Raw genomic sequence first — 24,587 nt, 5'->3', positions numbered from 1 at the left:
TCTCTATTGTTCCTTTTCACAGCCTCTCACCATGGCTCATTAATCTCACTCCTTTAAGTTAATGCATTTCCTATAACATTAAATAAAAGATGTAACAGGTGTAGAGCGGAACGTTGTCATTTTCTGATCCAGTCACACACCTTTGCAAAAAAAAAGGAAAATATTACCTCAGAGCTTTAAAAAAGTCATCCTGTTTTTCAGAAAGGCGGCACAGTGGTTAGCACTGCTGCCTCACAGTGCCAGGGACCCGGGTTCGATTCCCGGCTTGGATCACTGTCTGTGCGGAGTTTGCACGTTCTCCCTGTGTCTGCGTGGGTTTCCTCCGGGTGATCTGGTTTCCTCCCACAGTCCAAAGATCTGCAGGTTAGGTGCATTGGCCATGCTAAATTCTCCCTCCGTATACCTGAACAGGTTAGTGTGGCGACTAGGGGATTTTCACAGTAACTGGAGTTTGCACATTCTCCTCGTGTCTGCGTGGGTTTCCTCCGGGTGCTCCGGTTTCCTCCCACAGTCCAAAGATGTGCGGGTTAGGTTGATTGGCCAGGTTAAAAATTGCCCCTTAGAGTCCTGGGATGTGTAGGTTAGAGGGATTAGCGGGTAAATATGTGGGGGTAGGGCCTGGGTAGGATTGTGGTCGGTGCAGACTCGATGGGCCGAATGGCCTCCTTCTGCACTGTAGGGTTTCTATGTTTCTATGTTTCATTGCAGTGTAATGTAAGCCTACTTGTGACTAATAAATAACTTTAGAATTGAGTAGAAAATTTTTGATGCTAAAGATAACTGTTCCATTGATATAAGTTACTAGTACTACTGCATCTGAGGAATTTAGCTTCTCTACAAATGCTCAGTTATACAATCTAAATTCTAAGTTTTTGCAAGAGACTGAGATCACAATTTTATAATTGTTAATGAGACAATTTAATGGACAAATGCATTCATGCTACTGTGAAGCACATACTTTTAAAATCTTGTTTAAACTCTTTATTTTGGGCATTGGAAATTTGACTTAGGCTTGTATCATGAGCATTTGTGGAATTTTTGGTCTCCTTGCACAGTGGAGATATTTATTTATTAATCACAAGTAAGGCTTACATTAACACTGCAATGAAGTTACTGTGAAATTCTCCTAGTTGCCATAGTCCGGCACCCGTTCGGATCAATGCACCTAACCAGCACGTCTTTTAGAATGTGGGAGGAAACCGGAGCACCCGGAGGAAACCCACGCAGACACGGGGAGAACGTGCAAAGTCCACACAGGCAGTGACCCAAGCCAGGAATCGAACCCGGGTCCCTGGTGCTGTGAAGCAGCAGGTCTATCCACTGTGCTATTGTGCTGTGACTTTGGATAGGGTTTAAGAGGACCACAAGATTAATCCCAGTCTAAAACACCATGGCTGCACAGATCAGTCTAAACTTTAAGTGAAGACTCTTTGATCAAGGTTTATAAAATAATGAAAGGACTATATTGTGCTCATGTAAACAAATTATTTCAGGTGGATAGGTTGGGTAGGACCAGAGGTAATATTTACAAAGCTAAGGACAGAACTAGCTTGAATGTTAGACTATTTTTCCCCTCAGAGTGTGGTCGAATTGCAGAACCGATTATCAATTTGTATGATGAATGCTTATTTATTTGCTGTAATCCTTCAAGAAAGAACTGGACCCATTTTGGGTAAAATTGAGATTTCTCTGTACAGAATGTAGGTTCTATAATATAATTCTGGGTTGATATGATCTAAACTAGTTTTATTTGCCTGAATGGGTTTTTTCTAGATTTTCTCCACTAACTGTTTTCACCTTTTATTCATTTAAACATCCAAAGGTGCTTAAAGTGAAAAGATTGGAGATAATTTTTAATTTACAGTATTTTCTTACTTTATATTTATTTTGCTTTTATAGAAAATACAAAATTACAATCACGGAGTGGAGGAAAACTAAAGAGGTAAAGGAGAAAAATCTAAATATAACATGGGGGGTTTTACAGACCACCATGAAAACATTTATTTTTCTTAACTCATTCGTATCATGTATCTCTAATTTAAATATCACCTTAATTTCATACAGTGGGGCAACATTTTGCTTTTTCTGTCCTCTGCTGAATTTGGCAATTCCTGCTGATACGTGTGATTCACTCTCCTGTAAATCAAACAAACAATTACTCAGTAAGAAGTCTTACAACTGCAGGTTAAAGTCCAACAGGTTTATTTGGAATCATGGACTCTGAAAGCTCATGATTCTAAATAAACCTGTTTGAACTTTAACCTGGTGTTGTGAGACTTCTTACTGTGCCCACCCTAGTCCAACGCCGGCATCTCCACATCAAAGCAATTATTCAGCCAGGAATGCAAAATATCTGGGCCTGGATTAGCAGTTCCGCGAAATAAGGGCATTCACTGCTGACTTCGAAGAAGGTCTTGCTGAGAGATCTAGTGATCACTGTGGTGAGAAATTTAGCTTTCTCAATGTTCATTTTGATTTGAATGTTCTTTAATAATGAATCCCCTCAACAAGAATGAGTGTAATAAAGATTAGGACATACACATGAGGTGAAGGTAGAAGCTGAACTTGGTTCATCCAGCAAATCCAGGAATGAAAACTTATGATGACTTAATGAAGATCCTTGAAGAGCATCACTCTCCAAAGCCACTGATCATTGCAGAATGGTTCAGGTTCCACCGAAGGAATCAAGTAGGAGGCAAAAGCATTGTTTGGTTGTGGCAACATTAAAAGGGATGGCACAACATTGTGAGTTTGGTGAGTCGTTAGAAGATTCTCTTCGAGATCATCCAATTGTACGATCCAAAATGAGGCTACCCAAGGAAGATTGCTTACTGAACATGCTTTAGTTCTATAAAGACAGCAGTAGAAATCAGTGTCGATGGAATTGGCTGCTAAAGAGGCTTCACAATTTGGTGCAGGAATGAAGATCCACAAGTTGGGAACTGCCCATAAGAAGTCAAAACAGCAACAAGCATGTCACAGATGTGCCAAAATGGGCCATTCAGTGAGTGAGTGCTGGAATTAGGATGGAGGTGGATACCAGTGCTACTGCATCTTTAATTCCTGAGACTACGTACCAACATAAGCTGAAGCATCTTCTGGCACAGTGGTTAGCACTGCTGCCTCACAGCGCCATGCACCTGGGTTCGATTCCCGGTAACTTTCTGTGTGGAGTTTGCACGTTCTCCCTGTGTTTGTGTGGGTTTCCTCCGGTTTCCTCCCACAGTCCAAAGATGTGAGGGTTAGGCGGAGGTAGCTCATCATAGGCCGCCGACGGGATCTCCCAATCCCGGCGATATTGATGGTGTTTTGTGTCGCTCACCTGGCCCGCTGGCGGGAAGTACCGGAGAATCCCGCCCCATTAATATTAAGTTGCTGTGGGGATACGGGCATGAGTTGCAGCCAAGCTGATAATGATTTAATTTGATTTGTTATTGTCACATGTATTGGGATACAGTGAAAAATATTGTTTCTTGCACGCTATACAGACAAAACATACCATTCATAAAGTACATAGGGGAGAAGCAAATGAGAGGGTGCAGAATATAGTGTTACAGTAACAGCTAGGTTTCCTGATGGAAGAAAGTGGAAGAGAGTCACCGGAGTTCCACCGCCTCGCCCACCACGGAATCTGAGCAGGCAAGGGGTGGACAATGGAAATGTCCGTTGACCTCGGGCGGGAATTTCCGGTCTTGCTCAAGCAAGGCCGTAAAATCCCGTCCAGGGTGCGTGGGGTCCTTGATTAAATTGAACTGACAAAGCAGCGCAGCGGGCTGGGAGAATGGCACCCAGTATCTTTTCTCCACTTTGTTCTCAAAGTAAAAATGACCCTCTTGCATCGATTTGATTACTTGATTCTCTATTGTCTTAATTATATAGAACAAAGAACAGTACAGCACAGGAAACAGGCCCTTTGGCCCTCCAAGCCTGTGCCGCTCCTTGGTCCAACTAGACCAATCGTTTGTATCCCTCCATTCCCAGGCTGCTCATGTGATGCCTTAAGTTCATTAAATGGTGAATATTGCCACTTTGACCAGAGGTTGAAAGCTTCAGAACCTCTGAAAAAGATAAAAATCAGCAAATATTAAAAGATGCATACATTATGCGAATGGCTTCAGATTGTAAAACAAATTTTATTTCTGAATGGTGAATTCAGACTATTTTGTTTCTCCGATCTTCACTTAAGAACTTGTGTGGCTCAAGCAGGGAACAAAACTAAATTTCCTAATTCTGTAAAGTATAGCAGAGAGCTTATGCTGTGGGTGTCATAATCTAAAGAATTGGACTAATGATCTGGAGATGTTCAAATCCCACCTCGGCAAATGGCAAGTTTAAACAGTTAATTACATAAAGTCTTGGATTTGAAAAGAAAACCTAGTATCAGTGACCAGGTAACAACCGGATTTTTGTAAATAAAACCAATCTGGTTCACTAACGTCCTTTCTCTCTCTCCCTCTCTCTCTTCAGGTATCATTCCCTAAGGGGGTGTTGGCGACCATGTATTTATCCATAATTTATGCTTGCAAGGGTACTGCAGTGGTTTGCCATTACCTTCTATGGGTTCTGGCTGATCGCAAGACACTCTCACTTTTATCGCTTGCCATTGGCACATTGGAAGGATTTGCAAGTTGATAATCAACCTGTTTGGCCAAATAAAGTCCCGAATTGGGACTTAAACCCAGAAATTTGGCTTAAAGGTAGGATTGCTACCATTGTGCCGCAAGACGTCTTTTAGCAAGGGAAATTTGCCATCCTTACCAGTCTTGCCTATATGTGACTCCAGACCCACAGCAATATGATTAACTCTTGAGCTCTGATGAAGGGTCATCTAGACTCGAAACGTTAACTCTGTCCTCTCTCCACAGACTAGCTGAGATTCTCCAGAATTTTCTGTTCTTGTGTGGTTGACTCTTAACTGCCTCAGAAATGACTAGCAAACCACTCAGTTATTGAGAAGACGCTTGTCACAATCTTCTCGAGGACAAATAGGGATGGGCAATATATTATTGACTTTGCCATGGCATCCAAATTCTGTGCATGAATTTGGAAAATAAATGTTTGGGCCAAGCAATAGATCGCAGGAAGACCTTTTCCTGTTACGTGCTTTCCATCTCTTGCTTATCAAAACCAATACTCCTTTCAAGTTCCTTTTATGTGGAGGTTTTCAAACTTCACAATGCTTTGTACACATTTTCAGTTAAAAGGAAAGTAGATGTCACATGTACAATGATTCATACCTCAAAAGGTGTATCTTTGATGACACAGAAATCGAAATGATTGAACTAAACCTTTTTTTTGGATAAATGAAATCAGCAATACAAATTATACTAGAGTTTTGAGAGTAAAGTGGTTCCTGCACAGAAAAAACAAATGATTGTCACATTTTATGAATCAATGGATTATTCCATATCATCGCACCAAACCTCGTATAATAGCATTGCAAATCCCGATTACTAATAATTTAAAATCAATTTGCTGTGGTATTGAGAATAGGGAGCAAAGTCCAAGTGGGAAATTTAAACCCTTCCCTATTGAGCATGAATGGAGCTGGAGGGCAGTTTAAATGGAGCAACTCTGCCACCGATCTCTGCTTTTAATTTTGCTCATTTTGGAAGGTGAAGATGTGGTTGCAGGGCTCGGGCAGGAACCTTATGATAAATGCTAATTTGCGGCTTCTGACATCGATTTTATTTTAATTAGGGTTAGGGCCTGTAGAGGGAAGCCAGTATAACTTTCTAGCTATAGTTATTCTGCCGGGCTAAAGCAGTTTGTCAACCAACAGGACGAATGTGGAAGTTCTCCAAGATAAGTGTAAAACATTCCTTTTGTGTTTGTGCTCCTCAGGCTCCATTAGGAAAATCGCAGCTTACGTTGCGCAGGCTTTCTTCATCCTATGAAATCCTCCCAAAACTCTCCTCCCTGCCACATATCTACAACCAAGGCTGTGGAATTGGGAAAACCAGTAGTTATGGCATTACAACTGTCATGAAAATGTATATAGAGTATGACAAGTTTACATAAATGTGAAGATTGAATTTATAACGGAAAAGCTGATTTAAAAATTGTGACAACAGGAACTAATTTGTGTAGACTGGAAGTGCACCTAGATATAAATTTTTAAAATATCTCTATGTATTTAAGTCAAGGCATTTACCCTGAATCAGTCTATGTTGCATAACTTTTCTAAATGAAATATCCTGCTACATTCTTATTCAATCCTAGGACACTATGCTATAGTTCTAAGGCACTCCCTAAAATATCCACGGTACAGCGTCCATGTTCCAAAATTGGAATGAAAAAGACTGAGCAGAAAACACAAAAACAGGTCAGTATCAGCAAACATTTTGTTAACTGAAATGTAACCTGAAACATTTATAACTCAAGTTTGAAATCTTTAATTAGAGACCTACATGGTACCAGAAAATGCTCATTCTTAGGGAATGAGTGGCACAGTATATTTGAGTATTGCCCATTGTTCTCTTCCAAAGCTTGGGTTTTAATTTAACTTGAATAACCAGAATGATCTTTCTCTGATGATGTGAGAAGTCAAAACACAAATCAGAGGGCAACAAGGAATTATGAAAGAATATTTAACAAGCTAGCAACACGTCCTTCAGTACATAACTACAAGGAAAGTTGAAATGGAAATAAGGCTACTAGATAAAATAAAATTACAGGCAGCAATATTCAAATGGCAGAGATATTCAATGGTTATTTTCTTCAGTATTTATCAGGAAAATGGATCAGTGGACGTGATATCAGAAAACGAGACCAGAAATTGTATAATTGTATTTAAAATACACTGATCAAATACTGAGAATGAAACTCATATTTTGGATGGACTGCTTCCACGCATTTTAAAAGTATTTGGGATGAGCTAACAGAGGCACTATTATATATGTTTAGTAATCTGTTAGAAAAAGGTATGGTGCCAGAGGACTGGCACCATACTTAAAAATTATGTACTTAAAAAGTGAAACAGAACGTGTCCAGGAACAATAGGGCAGCCCGCCTAACACTGGTGATAAGAAAATCATGGAAACTATCAGAGGAGAAAATAGAAAACCATGTAAAAATCAAAAATTCAACGTGGATTTCAAAAGGGAAAGTCTTAGAAACATGGAGAGATTTATGGCACAGAAAGAGGCCATTCTTGACCAACTTCATTGAATTCTGTGAAGAGGAAACAGAGAGTAGACAAGGATAAAGTAGTTGATATAATATCTAAATTTCAAAAGTGCCTTTGATAAGATACCACACGACAGACTAATGAATAAGGTCAGAGCATGTGGAATCAGGGACATGTAGCGCAATGGCTAGCTAGCTGGCTGCAAAAACAGATAGCCGAGAGTGGGATAAAGAGTAGCTGTTCAGAGTGGCAGAAGATGGGGAGTGAGGACTCACAAGAATTGGTGCTAGGACGACCGTTCACAATTTATATTAACAACTTGGACCTTGGAATCAGAAACTCGATTTGTAAATTTGTGGCCAACACCAAATTGGGAGGGAGAGTCAACATTGAAGAGGGGAACAAATTACAGGGAATAATAATCTTGCAGAATGGACATCTGATCGACAAATAAGTTCCAACATAGGTAAATGTGAGGTGTTACATTTTGATAAGAAGAATCAAGAGGTACATATAATATGGAAGATATTAATAGGGTAGAGGAGTAAAGAGATCTGGAAGTACATATATCCAAATCACCAAATGCTAAATAATGTGCTCAAGACCACATCAAATGCAAACCAAGCAGTAAGAATTATCTGAGGGATGGAATTGTGAAGTATAAATTTTTATGCTAGGCTAGTATTGAATGTTGGTTGAACTACACATGGGGTACTACGTGCAGTTATGGTTGCTGTATTATAAAAATGTAGACAGACACTGGATAGAGTGCAAAATAAATTACAGGGATGATACATGAACTGTGGGGTAATAGCTATCAGAAAAGAATGAACAGGCTGGGTTTCTTTTCCCCAGACTTAATAGATAAAATTGTGAAAAGTTTTGATAAGGAGAGCATGTTTCCACTTGTGGGGAAGAGTTAAACTAGGAGCCAACAATATAGGTCGTCACTAAAGCACACAAATGGGAAATTCTATTCAGCAAAACACTCAATGTGCAACCTGATATGGAATGAGGCTCATAATGAAAATGGTTTGGACCTCTTGCTGCAGCTTTGCTCAGATACATATTTTACACTCATTTTTGGTCAAATGTTCAAAACTGGCTACAGCTTGAATGCCAGCATGAAGTTGTATTACAAAGTCACTGGGTGGCAGTGCAGGAATATGTTTATATTTGGTCCAGAGTAGCAGGTATTAACTGAATTGTGATGCTCCTTCATAGTAAACCAGCTGAAATGTAAGTGCTCAATGCAGCCACCTTTCTCTCAAAGCCACCTCTGCTAATGTCATTGTTCACTGAGCCATTATGCAACAATATATGGTCCCACATTCACCTTTACTTAGAATTTCCTCCATTTACTCATTGAAGAAATTCTGAGGCCCCTTGTTCCAAACTAAGGCTGCCAAATCTGGTTGGCCATACACCTGAGAATTAGGCCACATGATATTCTGCCACATGGCATTTGCTGCAGTCTGCATATGTCTCCCCTTGCTATTGCTTCTCCAGCTGGCATCATTGATTATTCAAGGTCGCTGAACCAGGTCTTATGCCATGATTTTACTATGGGACAGGATTTTACTATGGAGCAGGACAAGGCAGGCCCCAAGTTTACCAAAAAAAGGATCAAACCCTGCGCTCTTGCCGTTATTCTGAACCACACGCTAGCCAACTGAGCTAACCAACCATCATTGTCTCTCTACAGTAAGTCCTCACTTAATGTTGTATTTGTGTTGTAGAAATGTTAGACGAATCAGATTTTCCTATTAATATAAAGATTGTAGTTGGATTAGAAACTTTTCCGACAGAAAAAATCATTAAAACATTATACCCTGTAAATTGAAATCCTTAACATCGCTAATTTCCTAGATTCATAAATGAAATATTTTAAAAATAAAACAACTTTTAAAATATTAAAGAAATATGCTACCTCTTTCTACTTACCTCCAGCTTGTTGTCTCTCTAACTTGCCAGCCTTGCAGCTCGCCACCTCCCTGAACCTGCAGCTTGCCTGTCCTCTCCCTGATCCTGCCATCCTGCACCTCCTGGACTCCGCATCCCTGACCCTTCAATCTGCTGCCTCTCTTACTCTCTGGCTCACTGCGGCTTCCGCTCGCCACACATCCTGCTCCCTGACCTTCCCTCATGAACTGTTTGGGTTGCTACTGACCCTCCCACTCCCACCTCTCACACTTGCAGGAGAGAGAGCTGTTAAGCAGGTGGGTTGGCCAAGACTGGAAGGGTGCACAGCAATCAGCAGAGTTGGGGATTGGGAGTGGTCACTCTAAAATGGCAACTTTGGATCTGGCGCAAAACAACATTAAAATGTAACTCCCGACTCTTAACTTTGAATACCGGCCCCATTAATTGCATGAAGTTAAAGCGGAACTACATAAAATAGGGCAACTTAAAATGGGGACTTCCCATACTTAGCTGCACAATAATTGTTCTCTCAAATTCACACAGCAGCTCACAGGGAGACAAGTAGCAAACTGTATTCTGAAGAATGTAAATACACAGCGAGGCATTCCACCTACACAGACTCAGTGATTGTATAGTGATGTCAATCCATTATGTTGTGGTATCATCAGGAGGAACACAAGCAAAGGCTAATGTGTTTAAGATGCAGGCAGCGAGGATACAAGATGTCTTCTCTGTTTGGCAGGATGTGGCCTGGTGTTCCCCAGGGATCTGTACTGGGGCCTCAGCTTCTCACCATATATGTTAATGACTTGGTAAAAAACAGTTGTCTAATCAAGTTTGCGCTTAGGAGGCACAGTACATTGAGTGGAATTGCATTTAAGATGCAAGTACTTCCTGGATGTAAAGTGGAAAAAAGTTAGTTTCACAACTTCAAATTGGATGTATTTTTTAAATCCATGTTAAACCATGTCTTGACAAACTGTTACTTCTTCTGAACCCAGCTTGGAATAGATAGTCTGGAGAAGGAGGAACAGAAGAGAGGGAGAGTAGCACCAAATGAGGGATATCTGACAAATAAAGGGCGGCACGGTAGCACAAGGGCGGCACGGTAGCACAGTGGTTAGCATTGCTGCTTCACAGCTCCAGGGACCTGGGTTCGATTCCCGGCTTGGGTCACTGTCTGTGTGGAGTTTGCACATTCTCCTCGTGTCTGCGTGGGTTTCCTCCGGGTGCTTCGGTTTCCTCCCACAGTCCAAAGATGTGCGGGTTAGGTTGATTGGCCATGCTAAAATTGCCCCTTAGTGTCCTGGGATGCGTAGATTAGAGGGATTAGCGGGTAAAATATGTAGGGATATGGGGGTAGGGCCTGGGTGGGATTGTGGTCGGTGCAGACTCGATGGGCTGAATGGCCTCTTTCTGTACTGTAGGGTTCTATGATTTCTATGAAATTTAAATTACTTTTTCTTTAGAAAATAGAATGGTAAAGATGCAGGACAATACAGTGGAAGGAATTCAATCCTATTTCTGATGCTTTTATTTTCTCTTCTCATGAACATTTACTTTGAAAGGAGTCTGTCAAAAACAGGGATGTCAGTTTGGGAACTCTAGAGAAATTGATTAATTTAAGCTTGACCAGTTTGATCCATTAATATATAATGCTTTGATGATCCACCCAGGAGAATGAACAATGTACACCTCCTGAGACCTCAGAGTTTGGTTTGAATGTGTCTACCATTAAAGTTGGTGATGGAGTTCATCACAGACGGGTAGGTGCTAACATACTCATCTTTGGACTTATGGATGCCTAGAGAGATGTTGATGTTGACACTTGAGCAAGTTTTCTTTTTTTTTTTTCCTTTTTAAATTATTCACAGGGCCAGATCATTGACTTGCGAGGCATGATTCAAGATGCTGTCAAAGATTCATCTAATGAAATAGCAGTAAACAGTCTAAATTACAATCAAGATCCTTCGGTGAGTCAGGAAATATAGTTACTGCAAATGAATATGGCCCAGAGAACTGATTCAATTCTATCTTTTGAAAATTGTGCCATCTGAAATTCAACAGTGTCACCTAAATAACATCAACGTCAGAGCACATTATTAGAAATCTTCTGATGTTGCAATTCCTACGTGGGAGAGAATATTAATGCAGAAACATTCAGTATCAAACACGTTACATTTGTTGATGTTAAATCGAGTGTCCAGTAGAATGACGAAGGACAAAATTTTCTGGCCATTCAAGCTGGTGGGATTCTCTGGTCCCACCAGTGGCGCACGTGCTGGTTAGGTGCATTGGCCATGCTAAATTCTCCCTCAGTGTACCCAAACAGGCGCCGGAATGTGGCGAATAGGGGATTTTCACAGTAACTTCATTGCAGTGTTAATGTAAGCCTACTTGTGACTAATAAATAAACTTTAACTTTTAACATTAACGTTTATGATTCATCTATGAAACACCTTGTGTTGTTTCATTACATTAGCACTGATGCCTCACAGCGCGCCAGAGACCTGTGTGTGGAGTTTGCACATTCTCCCGGTGTCTGCCTGGGTTCCCTCCCACAGTCCAAAATGCGGGTTAGGTTGATTGGCCATGCTAAATTTACCCTAGTGTCAGAGGGGTTTGCAGGGTAAATATGTGGGGTTACAGGAATAGGGCCTGGGTGGGATTGTGGTCAGCGCAGACTTGATGGGATGAATGGCCTCCTTCTGCATGGTAGGGATTCTATGATTCTATTAAAGGTGCTATATAAATATATACATAGTTGTTGTATGATATCTTTTGTCCGGTTGACATTTGGGAGGGGAAGGAAATTTTGGAAAGTTTTGTTCTCCTTTTTTAAAAAGAGTATTGCAACTGAGGATTGTACGTGAGGTAGCTTATGTTTTTAAGTCCGGCAGAATTAAGTTACTGGTCCATGAACCAACATATAACTTTCATTGTGATGTTTTAAGTTTATATGACAGCTTATCCTTAATGTTAGATTATGCAGGTGTATTTATTAACAAAATAACCCAAAATATAAGGAGTAAGCTCTGCAGGATGGGCAGTTATCTATTGTTGATTCCTCTTATCATTCTATTATTAATGTAATTAGTATAGAAATTACCATTTCCCAATATGTAAAATGGAGACCATAGCTCCATATCAATCTTTTCTTGCTGCAGTTTCTGGTTGTGGTTTAAAATCTGTGTGCACGGTAAAGTTTGATATAAAAAAAAAGTCACATGAGTTTGAAGCATTCAGTGTAGTTTTGGCATGTGACTTGCATGTTTACATGTTAAATCATCTGTGGCATTTTAGATTTTTAAAATCATAGTTTTACTTTTGCATTAGATAATGATCTTAGCAGCTTTACAGTTTGACCAATGATGCTGGCCTTGCTGCTTATCTCTTGCTTTTGCAATTTCAACTGAGAGCTACTTGATCCCCTCAGTTTGGTCTTTGTGGGAACAGAGGTGGCAGGATTCCATATTTAAAGAGAAATTTAGGGATTTCAGTATTAGTAAGTGAAAGATTGAAAATCCATCAATATGTGACAGATGAGACGTTGATGAAAGAAGTATAATGATGGGCATATAAGATATATTCATGGTCATCTTCCATATACTCATGTTTTGAAATTTTATTTTGATAGGAACGGCTAATAAAACCACTGGGTGCCTTCATAGGAACAAATGGTGAACTGAGAGACCTTGCTGTTGTTGTTAGCAGGGTAAGCCACAGCAAAATAAATTTAAAAATTTGTATATCATACATTTAAACAGCCTTTTTATGGCTTTAACAAATAATTGTGGGGGAATGAACAGAAATGAGTCTTTCAACTTCTCGGTTTGGTTTTTTTCATTATAGGCAAGTATTTCTGGTCCATTTGAGCAGAGGTAATTACAAACTATCAGCATGATACACGAGCATGAAATGTGACTTGGTAGAGATAGAAAAAAATGAGATTGAACCAGAACTGGTACATATGCACAACAGGTCAATCTGATGAAAGGTCTTGTATTAAGTGATATCCATACTTTCTCTTTTAGATGGTGGCTGATCTGTTAGTCATTGCCAGTATTTTTTAGTTGTTGTTTAAAATGTTTAAGCAAAACAAGTCTTTTGAGAGAAATTTAAAATGATGTATCTAATTTCTGGAGAATTTGTTCAAAATGGGATTGATTTTATCTATTTAAGGATATTTATCTACATAATCCAAATGTGAGATGGGATGACATTATTGGGCTGGAGCCAGCCAAACGACTAGTTAAAGAAGCTGTTGTCTATCCTATTAAGGCAAGTTGTTTTAAATTAAAATCATGTTCAATGTTTGCCTGTTATTATACATCTGATGCTTAGTCTTGTACTTCTTACCTCTAGTATCCACAGCTGTTTACTGGGATTTTGTCCCCATGGAAAGGACTGTTACTTTATGGACCACCAGGTAAGGGATTTTTCTTTGTAATTGAAAACAGAAAAAATCTGGCAATACACAGGTCAGGTAGCATCTGCTCATGTTTCAGGCTGATGTCATTCATTGGAACACACAGAATTTTATGGTAAATCTTTGTGAGTTAGCATAGAAAGGAATGGTTTTATTTGGTGCAATTAATGATTTGGCTTCTGGAAAAGAATATGCTCAGTCACAGAATACTACAGTGCAGAAGAGGCCCTTCAGCCCATCGAGTCTGCATCAACGCATGAAATGCCCTGACTTGCCCACCTAATCCCACTTGCCAGCACTTGGCCACTAGCCTTGAATGTGTGCCAAGTACTCATCCAGGTACTTTTTAAAGGATGTGAGGCATCCCGCCTCCACCACGCTCTCAGGAATGCTGTGTCTTTGGAGGAGAAATTGATATTGTGCCAAAAATTGGCAGCAACAACAACAATTTGTGTTTATATGGTGCTTTATCATATAATGTTGCAAGTGCTTTGCAGGAGTTTTTATAAAGGAAACTTTGATACCAAGCCACATTTGGTGATATTCGGACAGATGACTAAAAGCTTGGTCAAAGGGAGGTTTTAAGGAGCATCTTAAAGGATGAAAGAGGGGTGTGGGGAGGGAATTCCAGAGCTGAAGCACAGCTGCTGATGATGGAACATATAAAATCAGGGATGCTCCAGTCAACCTTCATTGTAGTGGGTGCAACTGCACTTTTGAGACTGCATACTTTGAATGAATGAAACTTTTAAAAACCAGTTTTCCCCTTTTGCTCCCAAATGTGGCCTCCAGTTCCATAGATAATTGCAGCTCGACAACATTGTACCCAAGTTATCATTCTTATAAGTGAACCTGCATCATATTGACACACGATTTCACCTTGGTAAACATCCTCTCCTCTCCCCATGACTACTCTCCACACTTTTCAGAAGTAGTTACGAGATAGGAAACCCTGGCTGATTCTTGTTCGTGGGGGCACTAAGCTTAATTGTGGTACTCCTGGAGGTAGCTCAGAACAAGTCAAAACCAGGACCTTCCTTGTTTTTATGCCTGAGCGTGCCACCATATTAGGGCAGATTATGGTGCGGATAGGATGTTCACCAGATTGAAATAGTGTGAGGGTGCAGTGTAAGATTTGAGGTAAATCTGGGGATTTTGGATAGACCTGCCTGGCAGACTCCAGTAGGGGGGAAGGGGGTTGCTAAGGCTGCTTTTTGGGGCTGACTGGAGGCTTAAAAGTGGGGGGGAATGGGGGAACAATTTTCGATGGCTGCCTCTGATGGGCAGAAAACACCCTGAAAAGGAGGTACCCTCTCTTCGTGCGCGATAGCAGCTGTGGAAACCTTGACTTTACCTTCCCCTGCTACACATAAAATAGCTTCAGAGGCGGAATTGAATTGAGGCCCTTAAGTGCATTGTAATGGTCACTTCAGGGCTCAATAGGCCCAAGGGCAGGAGACTGCCTGACACCTTCCCTACCCATTGTAATACGGGCGATAGGTCAGGGTTAGGCAGGAAGGGGCTGAGCAGCCTACCTGTTTTATTTTACAAACCCTCCCACCTTCAAATATTTCAGTGAGGAGCTGCATAATTCAGCCTCCTGTCAGGCTGCTTTGAAATCTTATTGTTAATAGATCTGCTTAGCTATATATTTTTAAGGGATTTCATAATACAATAATAATTTCAGCTGTTCGGGAAAGGTATATAAAATTTAAAAATTTGCTGTGCAGTTATTGCTTGTAAACAGGTTGTGCGCAAGGCAAGGCTCATTGGTCACTTGATTTTCTTTCAAATTAAGTGACTGTCCCTGTTGTAATTGGAGCATGACAGCAATGTTGTAGCTGTAGAGCATTCACTTGGAATAGGTGTGGAAGGGGAGGCAATATTATTACATAAAAATTAACTTCAAATATTCCAAACCTTTACTGTTCCTGGTAGAGACTTTCATTCTGATAATCTGAGCTGAATTCAAATTTTGTTCTCAATCAATTGCACCACCCATTCCCCCTGGATTGTGTTTTTCTGCTGACTAAGAACATAAGAAATGGGAATTGGAGTAGGCCAATTTGGTCCTTCTAGCTTGCACAACCATTCAATAACATCATGACTGATCTTCTACCTCAACTCCATCTTCCTGCATTATCCCCATAGCCTTTAATTCCTTCAGTATCCAAAACTCTATCAACCTCCTTCTAAAAATACTAATTACTGAATAGCCACAGTTCTCTCAGGTAGCGAATTCCAAATATTTGCAACCTTTGGATAGTCAGAAGCTTTTTCCCAGGGTGGAAGAGTCAATTACTAGGGGGCATAGGTTTAAGGTGCGAGGGGCAAGTTTTAAAAGAGATGTACAAGGCAGATTTTTTACAGAGAGTAGTGGGTGCCTGGAACTTGTTGCCGGGGAGGTAGTGGAAGCGGATACGGTAGTGACTTTTAAGGGGCGTCTTGACAAGTACATGAATGAGATGGGAATAGAGGGATATGGTCCCCGGAAGCGAAGGGGGTTTTAGTTAAGTTGGGCAGCATGGTCGGTGCAGGCTTGGAGGGCCGAAGGGCCTGTTCCTGTGCTGTAATTTTCTTTGTTCTTTGAGTGTTTCCCTATCTCCATCGTTAAGCGGTTATTGGATAGGCACATGGAGCACACCAGGATGATAGGGAGTGGGATAGCTTGATCTTGGTTTCAGATAAAGCTCGGCACAACATCGTGGGCCGAAGGGCCTGTTCTGTGCTGTACTGTTCTATGTTCTATGTTAAATAGCTGACCCCCTTTTTCTGAGCCTGCAACCCTGTGTTCTAGATTTTCCAGCCAGGGGAAATATTTCTTTAGCAACAAGCTCCTTAAGAATTTTCTATGTTTCATTAGATCACCTCTCATTCTCCGAAACTCCAGCCCTAGGCCACTCAATCTCTCCTCAAATAACAATCTTCTCATTACAAGAAAGAGTCTTCTGAGCCCTCTGGGTCAAGGAGCCACTTTCTTGAAGCTCTGAAATCCATGTTGTGTCAGAATGCTTTTGCTCTTGTAGAGAATTAGCACGGTCATGATGGGCTGAATAGCCTTCCTGCTGTAACTGGTCTATGATTCTTTGTCCTTCCTTCGGTTAAAAACCAAAACTGCACATAGTTCTCCAGATTTGACTTCACCAATCCTTTATATGAAGGGAGTAAGAATTTGTACTTTTGTATTTTCATTTCTTTGTAAGAAAAGCTAGCTTGTCCATTTGCCTTCCTAGTTGCTTTCTGTACTACCTGTGTGTAAACTTTCTGCAATTTTTGTTCAAACAAATGCAAACACTTCTCAGTCTCTTAAGCATTCAGAAAGTACATTTCACCACATTATATTCCATCTGCCATGTTCTTGCCCATTCACCCATCCTGCGTATATCATTCTGTAGCCTCTTTGTGCCCTCTTCACCATTTACTTTCCTACCTAACTATGTATCATCAGCACACTTGGACTCAGTCCCCTCATCTAAGTCATTAATACAAATTGCAAATAGCTGAGGCTAAGTACTGATCCTTAAGGTATCCTGCCAGTTAAACCTGCCAACTTGAAAATATTCAGCTTTTTCCTTTCTCTCCTTTCTGTCCATTAAACAATCCACAGTCCATGCTAATATATCACCCCAATCCCATGAGTCGTAATTCTAAACTAACTGTGGAATAGTATCAGTATACAACAATGCTGTCTGAGTGGACTTAATGACTGACCTCAGACTTATTAATAACAATTTTCAGTACATTATGCAGCAATAACATTGAAATGGGGACACTACTACTCCCACCAATGCTCCAATTAAGATCAGCCAAATCAATACAGACGAGGATGGATTAAACCAAGGACCACCTTGATTTGCATAACTCCATTGACCATATCGGCTAACTCTTTCTGAGGTATAAATCCATAGAGCTGGCATTCATCCAATACCTTGTGTGAGTCTAGGGTGTGTGTGTTGACAGCCTGTTTATCCACAATGAGCATTATAGTCATGCTCACTCAGCTGCCAGCCACAGATATGCACTTCTAACCACAAGTGGGAACCTTGGCTGACTTCTTCACTTACTAACCCAGAATACTAAGACCATTTTAAAAATTCATCCGTGGGACATTGGTGTCGCTGGCTGGCCAGCATTTATTGTCCATCCCTAGTTGCCTGAAGGCAGTTGAGAGTCAACCACATTGCTGTGGCTCTGGAGTCACATGTAGGCCAGACCAGGTAAGGATGGCAGATTTCCTTCCCTGAAGGACATTAGTGAACCAGATGGGTTTTTCCGACAATCAACAATTGTTCCGTGGTCATCAGTAGATTCTTAATTCCAGATATTTTTTATTGAATTCAAATTCTACCATCTACCGTAGCAGGATTTGAACCCGGGTCCCCAGAACATTAGCTGAGTTTCTGAATTAATAGTTTAGCGATAATACCACCAGGCCATCGCCTCCCCTTGGAACATTTGCAATGTTCCCAGCTGCAGCCCTGGTTGCATTTAACTGAGTCAACACAAAAAGGGAATGCAAGGGATCTTCTGTTTTATGCTTTAGCGCTGCCCTTGCACTAGTACCTTTTAGGCATTTGGCAATTGAGGAGGGAGTTATGTTAATGATTTTAATTGAGTATTTTGCTTTTGATCAACGATGTGTTAGATGCCAAAGCTATGGTACATAAGCAGCACAATGTGAGCTATATATATGGCTATCAACAAATTATTATAAAGCATCCATCATTGTTATATGTTCCTTGCAAATTGTGTATAATAATCATAATGTTCAGTTCTTTCCAGAATGTCTTATGAAATATTAATGATTGTGCTTTGTTAAGGTACTGGGAAAACATTGCTTGCAAAGGCTGTCGCCACTGAATGTAACACAACCTTCTTCAACATTTCAGCCTCTACCATTGTCAGTAAATGGAGGGGGGATTCTGAAAAGCTCGTTAGGGTAGGGAGCTTTCCGTTTGTTCCTCTGTCAAATATTCTTGTGCCACTGGGTGTCTCTCTTTAGGACTTGTACTACTAAGTAAATGCAATATGTGAATTGAAACAGCTGTGTACACCCAAGCCTCAATTTCAACATTTAATAGTTTCAGACCTTTTTTTAAAAATAAAATCTGCTTTTCCATTGTTGCCAAAGTGAATAATTTCACACTTCCCCATGATATAATTCAGAAGGCCACTTGGTGAAGGATAGAACTGGGTCCAATTTTTAGATACATTACACTCAGTCTCTTTGTCCAAGTCAATAATATAGATTATATATAACTGATCCATTGCTGATCCTTCAGCTACCAGCCTGAAAATGCCCTGTTTATCCCGACTCTCTCGCTTTCAATTCATTCAGACCAATCATCTATCCATGCTAATATCTTATTTCCAACTCCTTGAGCCCTTATCATGCAAATTAACCTTTTGCATGGCACCTTATTGAATGCTTTTTGGAAATCCAAGTATATTGCATTTACTTATCGCTTAATCTACCTTACCAGTTATATCCTTAAAAAAACTTTTGATAAATTTGTCAGGCATAATTTCCCTTTCATAAAATCATGTTGATGGTATGTTTATTCCATACTATGATTTTCAAAGTGCATTGTTAAAACTTGCTCAATAATAGATTTCAGCATTTTTCTAATGACTGATATCAGGACCAATGGCCTATAGTTTTCTATTATCTCTCTCTCCTTCATTTCATAAATAACTGTTACATTTGCTAACTGCCAATCCACGAACATCATTCCAGAATCAAGGGACATTTGTAAAATCATAACCATTTAAAGTTTATTTATTAGTGTCTCAAGTAGGCTTACATTAACACTGCAATTAAGTTACTGTGAAAATCCCCGAGTCGCCATACTCCGGCGTCTGTTCGGGTACACTGAGGGAGAATTTAGCATGGCCGATGCACCTAACCAGCACGTCTTTCGGACTGTGGGAGGAATCCAGAGCACGTGGAGGAAACCCATGCAGACGGGGAGGATGTGCAGTCTCCGCACAGACAGTGACTCAAGCCGGGAATCGAATCCAGGTCCCTGGTGCTGTGAGGCAGCAGTGCTGACCACTGTTCCACAGTTGCATCCATTAACCCTGCAGCTAATTATTTTAGAACCGTAGGATGCAGACCTTCGGGTCCTGGGCATTTTTCAGCTTTTAGACGTTGTGTTTCTCAAATACCTTCCCTCTGTTGATATTAAGTTCCTCACTCTTATTAGCACCTTGATTACCCCCTATTTCTGGTCTGAAAATTTGGGTGGTCTTCTGTGAATACAGACACAGAATATTTGTTCAGCTTTACTGCCATTTCCTCATTCTCTACAATAATTTCCCATGTTTCTGCCTCCAAGAGACCAATGTTATATTTTATACTTGTAAAAGCTCTTACTGTACATTTTTAAATTTCTGACCAGTTTACTCTCATTCTATTTTTGCCCTTTGCAGCAACCTTTTAGTCATAGAATCATAGAGGTTTACAGCAGGGAAACAGGCCCTTCAGCCCAACTTGTCCATGCCACCTTTTTTTTAAACCCCTAAGCTAATCCCAATTGCCCGCATTTGGCCCATATCCCTCTATATCCATTTTACCCATGTAACTGTCTAAACGGTTTTTAAAAGACAAAATTGTACTCGCCTCTACTACTACCTCTGGCAGCTTGTTCCAGACACTCGCCACTCTCTGTGTGAAAAAATTACCCCTCTGGACACTTTTGTATCTCTCCCCTCAAGTCGCCCTTTGCTATTTTCTACAACACTGAATGCTCAATCTTACCACTATCCTTTGCAACTTTATAAGCCTCTTCTTTTCATCTGAGACTATACTTAACTTCCGCAGTGAGCTGGAGCTGGATCTTTCTTGCTGCATTTTTGTTTTTTAATAGAACATTGTTGCTGAACATTTTGAATTTTTAAAAATATATTTCCCACAGTTTATTTACCACCACACATTTTAGTCTATTTACGCAATCAGTGATAGCCAGCTTTCCCCTTGTACCTATGTGTGGCTTTGTTTAAGATTCTTGTTTTGGATTTGAGTATGCCACTCTCAAACATAATATGAAATTCATAATAAATAAAAGGAAATTACTGCGGATGCTGGAATCTGAAACAAAAGAGAAAATGCTGGAAAATCTCAGCAGGTCTGGCAGCATCTGTAAGGAGAGAAAAGAGCTGACGTTTCAAGTCCAGACGATCCTTTGTCAAATATGAAATTCAGCCGCATTATGATCCATTTTTTCCAGAGGGTCTTTTTACTGTGAGATTTCTAATTCAACTTGCCTTATTGCCCAATATCAGATCTGGTTGGTTCCACAACTTATTAGAATCATAGAAATTCAGTGGCCCAGAAAGGGGCCACTTGGCCCATCGTGTCTGCGCGATTTAAAAATGAACCACCAGCCTAATCCCACATTTCAGGATTTTGCCGTGGGCCTGCAGGGTACAGCACTTGAGATGCATATCCAGACACCTTGTAAATGAGTTGAAGCTTTCTGCTCTACTACCCCTTCAGGGAATGAGTTCGCAAACCTACCACTCTCTGATGAAAAACATTTCCACACCTCCCCTCTAATCTTTCTACCAGTCCTTTTAAATCAATGCCCCCAGGTCATTGCTAAGGTAAATAGGTTCATCCCATCCACTCTATCCAGGACCCTCACAATTTTGTACATCTCAATCAAATCACCCCTCAACCTCTTAAGTTGAGAATAACCCCAGCCTATCCAATCTTTCCTCATAGCTACATTTTTCTCCTCTGCACCCTCTCTAGTGAAATTACATTATTTCTTTAATGAGGTGACCAGCACACAGTACTCAAGTTGTGGCCGAACTACGGATTTATACATTTCCAGCATCACCTCCTTGCTGTTATATTTTATACCTTGACTAGTAAATGAAAGGATTCCAAATGTCATCTTAACCACCTGATTAACCTGTCCTGTTATCTTCAGGGATCTGTGGACATTCACTCCAAGGTCCCTCATTTCCTCTACACCTCTCAATATTCTCATAAATTGTGCATTCCTTTGCCTTGCTTGACCTCCTGAGATGCATCACCTCTCACTTCTATGGATTGAATTCCATTTGCCACTTTAGTACCCACATGTCCAGGTGGTTAGCACTGCTGCCTCACAGTGCCAGGGACCTGGGTTCGATTCTCAGCTTGGGTCACTGTCTGTGTGGAGTCTGCATGTTCTCCTAGTGTCTGCGTGGGTTTCCTCTGGGTGCTCCAGTTTCCTCCCACAGTCTGAAAGACATGCTGGCTAGGTGCCTTGGTCATGCTAAATTCTCCCTCAGTGTACCAGAACAGGCACCAGAGTGTAGTGACTAGGGGATTTTCAGAGTAACTTCATTGTAGTGCTAATGTAAGCCTACTTGTGACACGAATAAATAAACTTTAAGAAACTTTAATCTTTAAACTTTTAATTTTTCCTGCAGTCCATAGCTATCATTGCTATCAACCACGTGGCCAATTTTTGTGTTGTCTGTAAACTTTCTAACCACGTCCCCTAAACGTATGTCCAAATCTGTTAATGTATACAAAAAGCAGACCTAGTACTGACCCCTGCAGAACCTCACTGGAAGCAGCCGAACAACATTTGCCTTTTGCTTCCTGCCACTGAGCCAGTTTTGTATCCAGCTTGCTACATTCCCCTGGATCTGATGCAATTTTATTTTAACCCAGGCTGCCACGTGGGACCTTGTCAAAAACCTTGCTAAACCCATTTAGACCACATCAACTGCACTTCCTTCATCAATCCCCCTTGTTACTTCCTTAAAAGATTCAATCAAGTCAGTCAGGCATGATCTTCCCTTAACAAGTCTGTGCCTTTCTAGGGGTGACCTCTGCTGTTTGTGATTTATATAAACGATCTGGAAGAAGGTGTAACTGGGGTGATCAGTAAGTTTGCGGACGACACAAAATTGGCAGGACTTGCAGATAGTGAGGAGCATTGTCAGAAGTTACAGAAGGATATAGATAGGCTGGAAATTTGGGCAAAGAAATGGCAGATGGAGTTCAATCCTGATAAATGCGAAGTGATGCATTTTGGTAGAAATAATGTAGGGAGGAGCTATACGATAAATGGCAGAACCATAAAGGGTGTAGATACGCAGAGGGACCTGGGTGTGCAAGTCCACAGATCCTTGAAGGTGACGTCACAGGTGGAGGTGGTGGTGAAGAAGACATATGGCATGCTTGCCTTTATAGGACGGGGCATAGAGTATAAAAGTTGGGGTCTGATGTTGCAGATGTATAGAACGTTGGTTTGGCTGCATTTGGAATACTGCGTCCAGTTCTGGTCGCCACACTGCCAGAAGGACGTGGAGGCTTTGGAGAGAGTACAGAGGAGGTTTACCAGGATGTTGCCTGGTATGGAAGGGCTTAGTTATGAGGAGAGATTGGGTAAACTGGGGTTGTTCTCCTTGGAAAGACGGAGGATGAGGGGAGACTTAATAGAGGTGTATAAAATTATGAAAGGCATAGATAGGGTGAACAGTGGGAAGCTTTTCCCCAGGTCGGTGGTGACGTTCACGAGGGGTCATAAGTTCAAGGTGAAGGGGGGGAGGTTTAACACAGATATCAGAAGGACATATTTTACACAGAGGGTGGTGGGGGCCTGGAACGCGCTGCCAGACAAGGTGGTGGAGGCGGACACACTGGGAACGTTTAAGACTTATCTAGATAGCCATATGAACGGAGTGGGAATGGAGGGATACAAAAGAATGGTCTAGTTTGGACCAGGGAGCGGCACGGGCTTGGAGGGCCGAAGCGCCTGTTCCTGTGCTGTTTTGTTCTTTGTTCTTTGTGACAGTTTATCTTATCTCTCAGAATTGATTCCAATTTTCCCACGACTGAGGTTAGACCGACTGGCCTGTAATTATTTGGTCTGTCCCTCGCTCCCTTTTTAAACTAAGGTACAACATTAGTGGTCTTCCAATCTTCCGGCATTCAGTGTCCAGTGAGGATTGGAAAATGATGATCACACCTTTCTGTATTTCCTCTCAAGCCTCTTTTAACAGCCTGGGCACATTTCATCCAGCTCTGGTGATCTTTCCACTTTCAAGGAAGCTAATCCCATTTATACTTCCTCTCTCTCTAAGTTCATCACATCCAATACTTCACACTTCTGCTCCTTAACGACCATATCTGCATTGTCCCCATCTTTTGCAAAGACAGATGCAAAGTATTCATTAAGAACCATACCAACATCTGCCTCTACACATAAGTTACAATTTAGCTCTTTTATTGATCCAACTTAGTTATCCTCTTACTCTTAATGTATTGATGTGGAGATGCCGGCATTAGTCTGGTGTGGGCACAGTAAGAAGTCTCATAACACCAGGTTAAAGTCCAACAGGTTTATTTGGGGGCACGAGCTTTCGGAGCGCTGTTCACCTGATGAAGCTCCGAAAGCTCGTGCTACCAAATAAACCTGTTGGACTTCAACCTGGTGTTATGAGACTTCTTAATGTATTGATGAAATATCTTTAGATTAACATTGATTTTATTTGCCAATATTTATGCTTTATCTTTGCTTTCCTAATTTGCTTTATGGTTTCATCCATGTACTTTCTATACTCCTCACAGCTTCCTGTAGTAGTGAGTTCTCAGGGTTGGATTTTCTGGCTGTGCTTGCCCCAAGGCTGGAAATTCCTGTCCAAGGTCAACAGACCTTTACATGGTCCATCCCTGCCTGCTATGATTCCCGTGGCGGGCGGGACTGGAAAATTCCACCCTCAGTGTTGAACATGAGCTTTCCTTTACTGCCTTAGCTTACCCTGTACACCCCTTGACATCCAAGGTCTGCAGATTTGGCCATTCTATTATTTTTCTTTGTGGGAACGTGTTCACTGTGAACCCCTCAAACCTCCTGTTTGCCTCCCATTGCTCCAGCACTCAAGTAGCTGCTTCCAGTCCACTTTTTCTAAATTACTCCTCGGATTTATAAAATTGGCCTTGCCCCCAATTTAAAATTTTAACTCTTGTTCGATCTTTATCTTTTTCTGCAATTATGTTAAAACTAACTGAATTATGATCACTACTACCCCACTGCTGCTCTTTCCACCTGTCAGCTTAATTCCCTAAAAGCAAGTCCAGAGCTGCTCCCTCTGTTGTTG

At 41.0% G+C, this 24,587-nt stretch overlaps 1 protein-coding gene across 3 annotated transcripts in view; it reads left to right on the top strand.

The window, feature by feature from the left end:
- katnal2 (katanin p60 subunit A-like 2) overlaps positions 1–24,587 on the top strand; it is a 41,055-nt gene that overhangs the window by 4,430 nt on the left and 12,038 nt on the right. For 2 of the 3 annotated variants that reach the window (XM_078227875.1, XM_078227715.1), the window contains exons 3-10: positions 1,900–1,942; positions 6,223–6,325; positions 10,729–10,818; positions 10,927–11,025; positions 12,690–12,767; positions 13,235–13,333; positions 13,418–13,481; positions 18,302–18,420. In XM_078227875.1, the coding sequence (XP_078084001.1) occupies positions 1,900–1,942; positions 6,223–6,325; positions 10,729–10,818; positions 10,927–11,025; positions 12,690–12,767; positions 13,235–13,333; positions 13,418–13,481; positions 18,302–18,420 (695 nt within the window). The remainder of the gene's footprint in view (positions 1–1,899; positions 1,943–6,222; positions 6,326–10,728; positions 10,819–10,926; positions 11,026–12,689; positions 12,768–13,234; positions 13,334–13,417; positions 13,482–18,301; positions 18,421–24,587) is intronic. The other variant, XM_078227790.1, reaches the window with a different exon arrangement.

This window comes from Mustelus asterias, chromosome 1, assembly GCF_964213995.1.
Source record: "Mustelus asterias chromosome 1, sMusAst1.hap1.1, whole genome shotgun sequence".
In the NCBI taxonomy this organism is placed as follows: domain Eukaryota; kingdom Metazoa; phylum Chordata; class Chondrichthyes; order Carcharhiniformes; family Triakidae; genus Mustelus; species Mustelus asterias.
The sequence above is the reverse complement of the archived record's forward strand: the minus strand, read 5'-3'. Positions and strand labels throughout refer to the sequence as shown.